General features: G+C 46.5%; 2 protein-coding genes and 1 long non-coding RNA gene across 7 annotated transcripts in view; 1 reads left to right on the top strand and 2 right to left on the bottom strand.

Moving 5' to 3' along the window:
- USP43 (ubiquitin specific peptidase 43) overlaps positions 1 to 7,834 on the bottom strand; it is a 104,407-nt gene extending 96,573 nt beyond the window's left edge. For 3 of the 4 annotated variants that reach the window (XM_028498906.2, XM_028498904.2, XM_024127862.3), the window contains exon 1: positions 6,731 to 7,341. In XM_028498906.2, the coding sequence (XP_028354707.1) occupies positions 6,731 to 7,240 (510 nt within the window). In that variant the 5' untranslated portion in view covers positions 7,241 to 7,341. Of the gene's footprint in view, positions 1 to 6,730; positions 7,342 to 7,708 lie in introns of those variants that run through there. The other variant, XM_028498907.1, reaches the window with a different exon arrangement.
- On the top strand, positions 6,846 to 11,934 carry LOC114487650 (uncharacterized). Its single transcript, XR_003682885.1, has 4 exons — positions 6,846 to 6,908; positions 7,715 to 7,841; positions 10,963 to 11,072; positions 11,849 to 11,934. It is a non-coding gene; the product is annotated as an uncharacterized lncRNA (long non-coding RNA).
- The window catches only part of CFAP52 (cilia and flagella associated protein 52), a 40,016-nt gene continuing 35,577 nt past the window's right edge, over positions 9,726 to 14,164 (bottom strand). For both annotated transcript variants that reach the window (XM_024127898.2, XM_007104356.3), the window contains 3 exons: positions 13,831 to 13,933; positions 10,970 to 11,081; positions 9,726 to 10,033 (listed from right to left, as the gene is read on the bottom strand). In XM_024127898.2, the coding sequence (XP_023983666.1) occupies positions 9,858 to 10,033; positions 10,970 to 11,081; positions 13,831 to 13,933 (391 nt within the window). In that variant the 3' untranslated portion in view covers positions 9,726 to 9,857. The remainder of the gene's footprint in view (positions 10,034 to 10,969; positions 11,082 to 13,830; positions 13,934 to 14,164) is intronic.

The following is a 14,164-nucleotide window of genomic DNA, read 5'->3' on the forward strand; positions in this document are numbered from 1 at the left end:
GATGAATGGCGATATTTGGTATTTCTACCCTGCAATACGGCATAGCTCTATCCGTGTGTGTGTGTGTGTGTGTGTGTGTGTGTGTGTGTGTGTGTGTATTTCTTCCTCTCACCACTGATAATTTATAACATATTTGTTTTAAGAAGTATTCCTACTTATTTCATACATTGGGTTGTTTTTAGGTATGAAATCTCATTTTTATATGTTTCCAAATGGGTCTTGCTTTTGACTATCTATGTTGTACCTGAACCCATTAGCGACAGCGATCATTCTAAAATACGGATTTCTAGAACGATTTAGTAATTTTCCTTCTGTTCAATTTTTTTTCCATTTCCACTTCATGTCTTACTGGTTTTGTCCAGAACTTCCAAAACATACGAGTGATGAAGGTATCCTTGTTTTTAAAAAGCAACGCCTCCACCGTATCACTTGAGGCATACTGTATGCCTAAAATTGTTAGTCTAAAATTGATCCTCAAGCACGTGAGCTACGATAAATTCCAGATGGCTGAAATCCTCAATATAGCCATAGAAAAACTAGAAGTATGTAACATAGAATGTTTATCAAAAGGTATGATATAAATAAATCTAAAACTTTCCGTAGGGAGAAGGAGAGAGTTGGGAGAAAATATCTGCAGCAAATATGACTAGAGTTAAGGAACTTACAGAAACAAGAAAAAAGAACCGAGGCAGAATGGATAGACAAACCACATGAACAGACAATTCCAAGAGCAGTCTTACAACTAGTAAATAAGCATAGAAAAATCCAACACCTCACTCCTAATCAAAAAAAACAAATGTAAAAACAAGATGCTATTTCTTTTTGTTCAATAAATTAATAAGACAGAATAACCAATACTTAGGAAAATATGCATTGCTGGTGTATCTACAACTTGATATAATTATTTGGAAAGAAATTTATCAATGTGGGTACTAAAAATAATCAAGCCCAACAAAATTGAACTAAAAACTAAAAAACAATAAATACTTAAAATTGGGATGGTAATTATACAGCTACATACATATCAAAACTCATCAGAGTCTACACTTAAAATTTTTACTCAGCCCTGAGAAAAGAAATTCTGCCATTTGCAACAACGTGGATGGACCATGAGGACATTATGCTGAGTGAAATAAGTCAGACAGAGAAAGACAGATAGTGTATAATACCTCTTACATGTGGAATCTAAAAACAAATCGAAATTGGAAAAGCAGAAAATAAAACAGTGGTTATCAGGGGCTGAGGGTGGAGGGATGGGACAGATGGTGTGTAAGGGTACATAGTTGTAATTAGTAGATAAATAAGTCCTGGAGACTAATACATGGTACAGGCAGACCTCAGAGTTATTGTAGGTTCAGTTCCAGACCACCATAATAAAGCAAGTATCTCAATAAAGCGAGTCACGTGAATTTTTTGGTTTCCCAGGGCATACAAAATTATATTCACACTATTCTGTAGTCTCTTAACACTACAATATTACAATGTACAATAGCATTGTCTAAAAAAACCACCTACAGACCTTAATTAAAAAACAATTTATTATAAAATAAAATTCAAAAAAAATAAAATTGCAAAAATAAGTAATAAATAAATAAAACAATTTATTGCTAAAAAATGCTAAGCATCATTTGAGCCTTCAGCGAGTCTAATCTGTTGCTGGTGGAGGGTCTGGCCTCGATGTTGGTGGCTGCTGACTGGTCAGGGTAACTGCGGCAATTTCTGAAAATAAGACCACGATGACATTTGCCGCATGGAATGACTTCTCCTTTCACTTGAACACTTAGAGGCCATTGTGGGGTTATTAATTGGCCTAATTTCAATATTGTGTGTCTCAGGGAAGAGGGAGGCCCAAGGACAGGGAGAGAGGTGGGGGAACAGCCGGTTGGTGGAGCAGTCAGAACACACACATTTATTAAGTTCACTATCTTCTATGGGCATAGTTCACGGCAGCCCCAAACAATTATAATAGTAACATCAAAGATCACTGATCACAGATCGCCATAACAAATATAATAACAATGAAAAAGTTGTAGATGCTGTGAGAATTACCAAAATGTGACAGAGACACAAAGTGAGCAAATGCTCTTGGAAAAAGGCCGCTGATAGACTTGACCGATGCAGGGTTGTCACAAACCTTCAGTTTGTAAAGAATGCAATATCTGCAAAGTACAATGAAATGAAGTGTACCTGTACAGTGATTATAGACAACAAAACTGTACTATAAACAATAAACTTGCTAAGACACTAGATCTTAATTGGTCCCAGGGCTAAAAGGAATGATAATTACATGACGAGATAGGGGTGTTAACCAATGCTGCTACTGGCAATCGTACTGCAATACAAATGTATCAAACCAATGTATTATATACCCTACACAGTGTTATATCTCACATATAACTCAATTTTTAAAAATGGGTGCCTTTCACTGTACATAATTTATACCTCATAAAAGTTGATTTTAAAAGCAAGAAACAGGGGCTTCCCTGGTGGCGCAGTGGTTGCGCGTCCGCCTGCCGATGCAGGGGAACCGGGTTCGCGCCCCGGTCCGGGAGGATCCCACATGCCGCGGAGCGGCTGGGCCCGTGAGCCGTGGCCGCTGAGCCTGCGCGTCCGGAGCCTGTGCTCCGCAACGGGAGAGGCCACGAGAGCGAGAGGCCCGCGTACCACACAAAAAAAAAAAAAAAAGCAAGAAACATAAAAAGAACAAAACAGTCATCTTTGCTTTGACCTTGTCGTTTCACTTCAAGGAATTAAGCTTCTGGAAATGATCAGAGCTGAGGACAATGATTTATATACAAGAATTTTTCATGTAGCATGATGGCTGGACAATTGTGCAGTACATAAACATCTCCCGAGGGATTGGTTCATTTAATGAAATATTACACAATCATTAAAAATTAAGTTTTATAAAACATTTTAATGACCAGGAGAAAGTCTTATGATACTACTTAACTGAAAACAGCAAGATACAAAACTAGAATTTCCAATTGTTTGTACATGATTTGAAGCACATCAATGTGCTGTACAGTTATGATGTACAGTAATGTACAGTAATGATGGTTATCTCCAGAGGGTCGAGTTCCAGATCTTTTTTTTTTTTAACATTTTAGCATTTTCCAATTTTTTATACTTATATACATTGATCTACTTCATTAGAAATCAAAGTATTACGAATAATACCATGGACAGGATTTTTAAAATGTATTTATTCATTTGCTCTTAAGTCCTACTATCACTGGGACGCTGGGTGACTCAGGGCCCAGGGAGGGGGAACGCCACAGACCCATCCTTTTTGCGTGGCTGGGCTGGAGTAACTCACTCCAGCCTGCTGGCCGCTTCTCAACGTCCTCCCTTCCTCGGTCTGAAGCTAATAATCCCTCTTAAAGACCAAACTCCTTTACACAACCTTCTGTGGCTTCTCCCAAACCCATTCTCCAGCCCGGACCCCCAGCCACATGGGCTTTCATTAATTCATTTTATCAGGCATTTATCCTGCCCAGCCCCACCCCCTCAGTGACTGGCAGTTTGTCTCAGGAACTATAATGCACTTTCCCACCCTCCCATGTCCTTAGTTGACCCTTCATCCTTCAAAACTCAACTCAATGGTTCCCTCTCCTGGGAAGACTTCCTAGCCCACCTCCTCACACCACCTTCCCCAAACAATCACATCCTCCTGCCAGAATTGCCATAGAGCATCTTTATTTTTTACTTTTATTATTTTTTAACATCTTTATTGGAGTATAATTGCTTTACAATAGTGTGTTCGTTTCTGCTTTATAACAAAGTGAATCAGCTATATGCATACGTACATCCCCATATCCCCTCCCTCTTGCGTCTCCCTCCCACCCTCCTTATCCCACCCTTCTAGGTGGTCACAAAGCACCGAGCTGATCTCCCCGTGCCATGCTTCCCACTAGCTGTCTATATTATATTTGGTAGTGTATATATGTCAATGCTACTCTCTTACTTCGTCCCAGCTTACCCTTCCCCCTCCCCGTGTCCTCAAGTCCATTCTCTACGTCTGTGTCTTTATTCCTGTCCTGCCCCTAGGTTCATCACAACCATTTTTTTTTTTTAGATTCCATATATATGTGTTAGCATAAGGTATTTGTTTTTCTCCTTCTGACTTACTTCACTCTGTATGACAGATTCTAGGTCCAACACAACCATTTTTTTTTTTAGATTCCATATATATGTGTTAGCATATGGTATTTGTTTTTCTCCTTCTGACTTACTTCACACTCTATGACAGACTCTAGGTCCATCCACCTCACTACAAATAACTCAATTTCATTTCTTTTTATGGCTGAGTAATATTCCATTGTATATATGTGCCACATCTTCTTTATCCATTCATCTGTCAATGGACACTTACGTTGCTTCCGTGTCTTGGCTATTGTAAATAGAGCATCTTTATTTTGTAGCACTTGTCACCAGTTCTAATCGTGGGCCCGTGGTATTACTTCACTCACATCCATCTCTCCCACTGGACCGTAAGCTCCAGGACAGGAGCCCCAGGATCAGGTTTTGCACTCATCACCCCACATGTGTTCCACGCTCCCTGTATAGTATCTAGACACTCAATATTTGTTGAATGAATAAATGTTTCCTCTTCTGTAAAATAAGAGGAGCCCACCTAGATTTCAATCCCCAAGGTTTAAAAGCACAGATTCTGGAATCCTTCCCCACTCTCTCCAAGGCTGCCTACCAGGAAAGTTCCAGGAACCCCTGGCTTATAACACCCTTACTAACATATTAACAGTCTGATTATCCTTCAGCTCCCCGAGGCTCACCGGGAGCTTCTTGGCTCTAGGGATTTGAGAGCAGGCGAGAGAGACAGGAAACGCTGGTGAGTCATGGAGGGTGATTACTAATTTGGAAGACTTTTCAAGCTACTCCCGTCTCTCCCATTGCTGCAGTAACTGGATAAGAATGCATGGAGCAATAGAAAAGGTACACAGGATTACCTCCCTCCCTCCAGGTCTCTGCAGGTGAGAAGTTATAATTAGCTCATTTTACCCTCACAACAACCCTATAAGAAGGTAGGTACCGCTAGAGTCCCATTTTACAGATAAGGAAAGTTGAGGCACAGTTGAGATTTTAGTAACTTGCTCAAGGTAACCAAGACCTTGCTCTGAACCACTGAAGGATACTGCCTCTCACATTTAAAAAGCAAATGATGCCAAAAGGAGATATTACTGACACCCATTTGACCCACTGACGCCTGCAGAACAGTGCTTCACTAGTGGAAGCAGGAGGGAGGACGGTGGGGGTTGGCATCCTCGTGGGTCACATGGCAAGGATTGCTTTCTCAGGCTGAAACTCAAGAGCGGTGATGCTTGTGGAATGAACACTGACAAGTTCCCTCTCCCCCAAGAACAACAATCCCTAGTCTTTGGGGAGCTTCAGCTCTCTGCCCAGAACTGTGGTTTTTTAGCAGGAAGCCAGCCATGCGTGTCAATTATCAGCACTCTTTAATCCAGCTGGGACCCCAAACAAATGCCCCGCTTTAATCCGGGGTGAAGTGATACACATAACTTCCAAAGCCTCATGACCCTGCAGCATACCCAGTAAGTAGACCGTGACCCCAGGAACAAAGGATACAAACCCACGCTAACGCACACATGACTTCCAAAGCCTCGTGACCCTGCAGCATACCCAGTAAGTAGACCGTGACCCCAGGAACAAAGGATACAAACCCACGCTAACGCATCCTAGGGGATTTCATTCACACTAAGCCAAAGGATGCCACCTCCAATATAGCACACCCACTGCCTCTCCCAGGTCCTCAGCGCAGTACACAGAGAACCTGGCACACAGGTTCTCAGCTTTCGATGGGCTTAGAATAAAAGCCAAACTCCTTACCGTTGCCTCCAAAACCTTACATGATCTGGCCAACCTCATCTCCTCCCCACTCTACTCTCCTGGGCAAGAGCCACCCGAGTTTTCTTTCATGCCTCCAGTTCTCAGCTCCTTCGGGCCTCTGGTCGTTGCACTTGCTGTTCCCTCCCCCTGTGGGGATTACTCCCAGATCTTGGCCAGGCTGCGTCCTTCTAATCATTCACCTCCTTCCTCCTAGACCTTGGCCTTCGAAGTCCGACTCCCCGCACCTCACTGGAAACTGGAGTGGAAACTCTATCCCTGGCGTTAGCACAGTCCTCCGATACTTCAACTAATGTTTGCTGAGCGCAGAAATGCTGAATACGCTCAAATCTACCAGCTCCCTGAACTCACCCGCCTCAAGCGCTGACACACTAATCAACTCAAAACAAAGGCGATGGGCTTCCCTGGTGGCGCAGTGGTTAAGAATCCGCCTGCCAATGCAGGGGACGCGGGCCCGAGCCCTGGTCGAGGAAGATCCCACATGCCGAGGAGCAGCTAAGCCCTGCACCACAACTACTGAGCCTGCGCTCTAGAGCCCGCGTGCCACAACTGCTGAAGCCCGCACGCCTAGAGCCTGTGCTCCGCAACAAGAGAAGCCACCACCGCAATGAGAAGCCCGCGCACCGCAACGAAGACCCAACGCAGACAAAAATAAATAAAAATGTAAAAATAAATTTATTTTTTTTAATGCGATAATCCGAGGCTTAACTGGCAAATGCCATCTAGAGAAGTCCCCAAGAAACCCCTTTCCTGATGGAGCACCCAACGGTCCAGAAGGGAAACGCTAAAGGCCGGAACGTGGCTGCCGCCGAGCGGCCAAGGCTGGAGGCAGCCCGGCGCTGCCTACCTTGAACTCGGCGGAAAGTTGGGGCGTGTATTCGCGCGTCCAGAGCGCGCGCACCAGCGCCGCCAGCTGCTCGGTGACCTCGGCGCGGCCCGGCGCCGCCCGGTAGCGCCCCAGCGCCAGGAACTCGGCCAGCAGGTCGGTGTTGCTGAGACACTGCACCACGGCGTTCATGAAACAGGTGTTGCCGTGGTTCTTCAAGCCCTGAGCTCCCGGGATCCGCGCCCCGTCGCCGGCGGAGAGCTGGGGCTGGGGTCGGGGCGGGCGCTCCTCCCCGGGGCTTCCGGGCGCAGCTGGATCCGGGCCCGGGGGGCCAGCAAAGCCTCCCTCCCCGTCGCCATCGCCATGTCCCGGCTGGGGCTGGGGCTGGGGCCTGGGCGGCGAGTCCCCGGGGCGGGAGCGGCTGCCCAGCGCCAGCAGGAAGCGACCAAACAGGCGGCGCAGGGAGCGGCGGCGGCGGGCCCGGGGCGCGGGCGGCCCCTCTCCGGTCGCGGCCCCCGCGCCCGGGTCCATGGCTCCCGCCGGCGCCCCTCCAGGAGTGGAGCCCCCAGCCTCCGGGCGCCGTACGGACAAGCAGCCAACAGGCCCTTCCAGGCTCGGAAAGGCGCCGGGGAGCCGGCTACCTGCGGGCCAGGTGTGCGGGGACCGGGCGGGGGCGGAGCCAAGGGCGGGGCCGCCCCGCCCCGCCCCGCCCCGCCCCGCGCGGGAATCAGGCCGTAGGGCCCGCCCCGGGCAGCGCCCCGCCGCCCCCACCCCCGTCGGGTCCCGCCCCCGCTGCTCGGACCAGGAATAAAAGCACTGGAGCACAGAGTTTAGGTTCCCTCCCCCTTCCTAACCTCTCCTAAACCTACCGACCTGAATTTAACCTCTGCTCCTAGTCCCCTCCCAGCCTTCAAGCTGTGAAAATAATACAGGAATGATAAATGTGAACGCCCTAGTAAATTGCAAAGCCCTGGCAGTTGCTAAATTTCTTGTAATTACCTCCAGGCGAAGGTGAAGAGAAGGGAAAGGAAGATTCCCCGGAGGGCAGCCTCCGGCGTAGCGAGAGACGCACACTGGGGGCTGTGAAGTGGTGGAGAGCACCGTGGTACCGCTGGTTCCGCCGCAGGCTCAGGTTTGTGCGGACAGGTGGCGCCACCTCCTTACAGCCCGTCTGCCCCGCAGGGGAGGCAGAGCCTTTATGGGACCCACCATCCTGGGACCCGAACTGGGAGGCGCGTGTGGAAACACCCGGGATGGTTGTGGTTTGCTTGTTTAAATTACAGACTAGGTTAGAGAGTTTATCAAAACTTGCAAGCGAGACTTGACCGTCCTCGGTTTAATTGGTGGAGAAACGGGCTCAGAGAGGTTAACGCAATGGGCTGAGGTAACACGACCCGTAAGCAGAGAAGCCGGAACTCGAGCAGGGTCTGTGGACTGCCAACCCCGCAGCTTAGATCTTTCCAGCCTCAGTATTTGCTCACCAGGAAGTTTTCCATCTCCCGGGCGCGCCCCCTAGGGGGTCTCACGTTCACTCCTTAACGCAAAATCCCAGCTGAATTGTTGCCCAATAAGAATTGACTTGGCATTGCCTTGCCCTTGATTCTCCGGGGACTTCCCTCACTTTATCCTGTGACTGTCACGTTTATAATTAATCCGGCAAAGTCTCGCAAAATGAATTTCTCATCAATTTCTAGCTCAACAAGAGATTAGCAGGAGGCATTATCACATGAATGCCCTGAAATGTTACTTATTATTTGATGAATAAGTGGTCATCATTTATTAAATATCCACCTTGATATGTCAAATAGGGCAGCAGCAGGTTACCTGATGCAGGAAAAAAAAAAAAGCATTAGGTAAAGGATAAAGAATATGCGCAGGGCTTCCCTGGTGGCGCAGTGGTTGAGAGTCCGCCTGTCGATGCAGCGGACACGGGTTCGTGCCCCGGTCCGGGAGGGTCCCACATGCCGCGGAGCGGCTGGGCCCGTGAGCCATGGCCGCTGGGCCTGCGCGTCCGGAGCCTGTGCTCCGCAACGGGAGAGGCCACAACGGTGAGAGGCCCTCGTACCACAAAAAAAAAAGAATATGCGCAGAACAAAAGACTGTCCTGTGAATTAGAGACTTGAAGTGTTTCTGGGAAATACCGTTATTTACCCTCCCTGGAAAAGGACACCGTCCCTGGTTGCACGGTCAATACACAAGGTCCATTCCATCGCCCTTCTAATGGTAAGCAGAGGAGAAAGATTTTATGGTTAACTCCACAAAAGCATCTATGAAATTTCACCTTTGATAATTACCCCCAAGATCCCCGACACACATTTTCTTTGAGAAAGCACCATAATTCATATTGAAGTTTCTACTCTGTGTTATGAACTCTGCCGATGCTTTAATACATTATTTCACTTAATTCTCACAATCACTTTTTTTTTTTTTTTTTTTTTGCGGTACGCGGGCCTCCCTCCGCTGCGGCCTCTCCCGTTGCGGAGCACAGGCTCCGGACGCGCAGGCCCAGCGGCCATGGCTCACGGGCCCAGCCGCTCCGCGGCACGTGGGATCCTCCCGGACCGGGGCGCGAACCCGGCTCCCCTGCATCGGCAGGCGGACGCGCAACCACCGCGCCACCAGGGAAGCCCCATCACAATCACTTTTTGAGCAGGTATTCTTGCTTTACAAAACGGAGTATCAGAGAGTTCAAACAAAACAAAAACCCTACCCAAGATCTGGATCCAAACCCACGTCTTGCCCCAGGCAGCTTGACCAATGAAATGCTGATTAAGAAGGTAAATTCAACTTCCTTATTTTTAGAGACTAACAGCAATGGTTATCTGTGGACAAATTATGAGGAAGGGCTGTGGGTTTTGCAGAGTCATAGAAGGGAGATTATGACAGGAAACAAACAATTGGGAACTTACTCAGAATAAAAAAACTTTACAGTCTGGACGAATTATTCTTGAACACATCTCAGTTTTAATATACAATTCGAGAATGTAAGATGCATTCTATAAAGGAAAGGGGAAACGTGTAGATAAACTATTTTGACCAAAGCACAGAAACACAGATGTGAGAAAGCAAGACTAGTCGTGGAATTATCTAAGCTCAGCCTCCAGCAGGACAGTATTCAGTGCTGTGAATCCAGGAGGTCTCCAATGCTTCATGAGGGAAATGGGTACTTCCATCTCAAAATGGCCCCATCGGCACTCACGCTAACGATGTACTGATTTCCTGGACTTATCCGGATGCGGGTGATGTTGCCACTGTGTCCCACCCCAACATGAGTCACTTCACCCTCATTGTAATCCCAAACTTTGACAAGATGGTCATTTCCACCTGAAAACGACAAAGCAGTTACATGGCATTGCTGCAACAGAACAGAGAGAAACAGTCCTGATTTTAAATTACTGGATCGTTTTCAATACATTCCCCATGTGCTGATTTTAAAGGAAGAAAAACCTATCTTTATAAACACTCTTTTCCTTGATTATAAAAATCTAGATCTGCTGTAGTTACTTTGGGGGGAAAAAATGTAAAGAGGTGACATCACCCGTGATCCCACCATCCAGAGAGAACCACTAGTAACATCTTGGTTTAGTTCCTTCTGGTCTTTTCTCTGTAAGTTACACAGATATACATCTGAATATGTGATTGGGATCATACCGTGTCTAATTTTATATCATGCTTTACGTAAATGTGTTTGTGAAACTTTTATTGATTGGGAACATTAACTGGTTACTGTCTGGAAGAATCAAAGAGGCTGCAAGAAATGAGACTGATGCTGTTGCAGTGGGCACGTTGTGTGGCGAATGCCCCCCGGAAATGCTGACTGAGAAGCCTGGCATTTAAGACTTCAGTAGGAAATAGCAGAGCAAGGCAGACTGGACAGCCCAGCCCAGCCCATATAAAGGCCCATTTCTTTCTTTCTTTTTTTTTAAATTAATTAATTTGTTCGAATTGAAGTATAATTGGTTTACAATGTTGTGTAAAGGCCCATTTCTTTCATCGCTGCCCACCACAAAACAAGCACGCAGTGGAAGCTTAGTTGATATTTGTGCCCCTAAGGCTTGTGAGCAAATGTTTCCTCTCGTTGAAATGTGACTTCTGGATTTTTCTTTCCCAGCCACACCGGCTGCAGTGTTCAGGCCTGAATCTAACCACATTGCCCTTTAGACCCTTTTGTGGTCACTTCCAGTTGCCTCCCGCTTGGGAGTTCCACATTCCCATTTAAATAAGCTGGGCTTGGCTTTCTTCTCTTATCCCAGGACTGACCTGTGACAAAGTGCACTCCTTCCACGGTGATATCCATGCCGTTGATGGCCCCGGACAAGGAACCATCCAACTCTCTGATTACTGACCCATCAAACACTTCCCAGTAAGCAATCTGGAATTCAAGAAAGAAGCATGAGGCAGGGTTCAGCTCAGTGAAATCATACACACGCATGCTAACAAAAGAAGGTTCCACTTTATATAGCAGACAGCAAAAATACACCCTGGGATGATATACCAGCTGAAATTATAAATAGGCTAAAGCAGGGGGTGGAGAAATCATTTTAATATTTTTAGTAGTGGCTTTTAAATTTGCATTCAGTTTAAAGAGGTGTTGATATGCTGGTAAACCGGATTGAGACAGAGAGTACTGTTGGTCAGATGGGGCAGACTGAGCCTGAAGGAAGCTGTAAAGGAGACAAGAAAGCAGCCGCTGCATCCACTTTCCCAACTCTGCTCTTAAGAGGAGGAAAGTGAAGCTTTCTTTAGGCCTGGCGGGAGGGGAAAGCATTTCCTTCCTCCAGCTTGGGGAATGAGCAGCTCTGGAAAGTTCTGGAGACTGGGCCTTACAAAGTGAGCTCTCACTGTGGCTGGCCCTCCCTCTTCCTCACCCCACCCTTATTCCAAACCTTCTCTTCTGCCTCAAAGCAACAGAACATTCGGCAGGGCTGGGTTTAAACAGAGACTGATCATATTCCACCCCCATCCTCCCCCCGCCCCCCCCACCATCCCTCCTGGGCCAAGGAACTAGGTTAGGGGTGGAAAGGAGACAGGGGCTCAAGGAAGGAAGATTTTTCTCTGAATATACTGCTTTTTTACTTTGTGAACTTTGAACTTTGTAAATGTACAACCAATTCACATATAAAATTTCTTTCTAAACAGAGCCCTTGACCAGGAATCAGGAGTGGGAACTTGAGTATTTCACCCAGAACTTTCTCTCTGTTTCATGTTGATGGCAACTTGCTGTGTTCCCGTCATTACACCAGGAATCTGTATTCCTCTGAATGTAGCTAGAAACGGTGTATGCTATTTAAAATTTTTCTTTTCTTTTTATTTATTTATTTTGCTTTATAATTTCTATCGCTGCTCGGTCACTTTAACAGTAAAGTTCTGATTTCATAGTAAAAACATAAAGGAGTATGAAAGCATGCCAAAATCCTAGTTTCTCAGGAATCACATCCATGTAAGTCATTGGTGCTTGACTACCAGCTTCCTTGACCAGGGAAGTCAAAGTGAGCCTCTCCTGGGCTTTCCCAAGTGTCCTCTGCCAGGAATGGTCTTCCCTGAGATCAAAGCACGGCTAGGTCCTCCTGGCACTCAGGCCTCAGCTCAAGTGCCACCTCCTTAAGGAGGCCTCGCTGACCATCCTTGCTAAAACAGCTTCCTTCTCCCAGCCATTATCCTACAGCCTGTTCTATATTTTTTTTAGCTCTTTCAACCATCTCGTATCATCTTGTTCACTTATTACTCATTGCTCTTTCATGGACTCATTTACATGTGTACTATCCAATTCCATCCCCTCCCACCAAAATTAATACAGAAGGTAGGTAAGCTCCATGACAGCAGGGACACTGTCATGTCCCCAGCACTTAGAGTTGTTTGACAGATTTATGATTTATGGTTGGAATATTCTGGTCGAAATTCAAATAAGAGGGAAATAGATTGTTTCAAGTCTCAAAAGCTGAAACCTAGAATACGGCAGATATCACACTAATTTAGAAACAATATGAACCGTCCATCAAAGCATTTATAGTGATGTGGTGATTAACTCCCTAATATCCATCCCACCCCAGCGCCATGAGGAAGCCCACTTAGACCACAAGTCAAGCACAGGTTGGGGGATGGGCAGGCATAGGCCAGTTTGGGCGGATGAGACACAAAGAAACCTAACAACCTACAGAGACTGGAACACAGAGGCAGTTCTTCACGCCCTTCCAGAACATTCTGTCTGTGTCGGGCAGATCCCGGTTGGACCAGGCAGCATTCCTTGGGTTTTTATGACAAAGGGTCTCAGGCAGTCGTTCCCAATCACCTGGGAAGCTTAAACAGGAAAAAGCCCCACTCCTAGCTTCTAATTTGGGGGGGTGGGGGTGGAGAGGGAAGGTACCTTTTGTATTTTTCCCTCAATACTTTAATACTTTTAACTCCATTAACTTAGCCTGTATCTGGCAAAACAATAAATATGCAAACTCTTCTTCAATTATCTCAAAGTCATCTCAAAGTCTACATTAGGGGTATTCAAACCCAGTAATTGGATGTGCAGGTAATCAGGCCAAGATCTGGCTGATCTGATGTGGCTGGCAGGGTGGAAGACACCCCAGCTTCCTTGCCCTTCCATGTGTCTCTCTCCTGAAGCCTCTTGCTTGCTCCAAGGGGGAAATGCTCCCCCCCAGATAATGGCCAATTTTCACTGAAGGACAAGGACTCCCTAGCTAAAGAGATTTTTAATATATTGATGAAGTAGGGTGATGAGAGATGAGCTCTATTGTCATTCAATTCGAATTTAATCAAAGTGACAGCTCCTTTGGGCACAACACTTCCAGCCTTAGAAATGTCCTCATAATCAAAACCAGTACTTACTGAGTGCCAGCTATGTGCCAGGCCCCCTGCTTTTAGCACCATATTCAATCATATCGTGACTTTAATCCCCACAGAAACTGCATGAGGTCAGTGGTGTCATCACTTGCATTTTGCAGACAAGGAAGCAAAGGCACCCAGAAACGTTACGTAGCATTTCCAAACTGACACGGCGGATCACCAGCAAACCCATGGTTCGAACTGGCATGGCCTGACTCCAGAGCCTGTACCCTCAGCCACAAGGCTTCACGGCTCTTCTCTTGTACCAGAAAGATCTTGACTCTTACCTTTCTGTCTGTCCCGCTGGTGATGATCTGGAACTCTTCAGGGTGGTAACAAACACACTGGAATAAGGTGTTAGCCAGGATCATCTGATTCCTCCTAAGGCGCCTGAAAAATAGATTCCAGAGCTGTGAAACATGACTTTCTCTTCCTGAGAAACCTTATTTACTATTTTTTTTTTTAAATTTATTTATTTATTTATTTCTGGCTGCATTGGGCCTTCGTTGCTGCACGCGGGCTTTTCTCTAGTTGCAGTGAGCGGGGTCTACTCTTCGTTGCCGTGCGCGGGCTTCTCATTGCGGTGGCTTCTCTTGTTGCGGAGCACGGGCTCTAGGCGCA

Source organism: Physeter macrocephalus, chromosome 14 (genome assembly GCF_002837175.3).
Source record: "Physeter macrocephalus isolate SW-GA chromosome 14, ASM283717v5, whole genome shotgun sequence".
NCBI lineage: Eukaryota > Metazoa > Chordata > Mammalia > Artiodactyla > Physeteridae > Physeter > Physeter macrocephalus.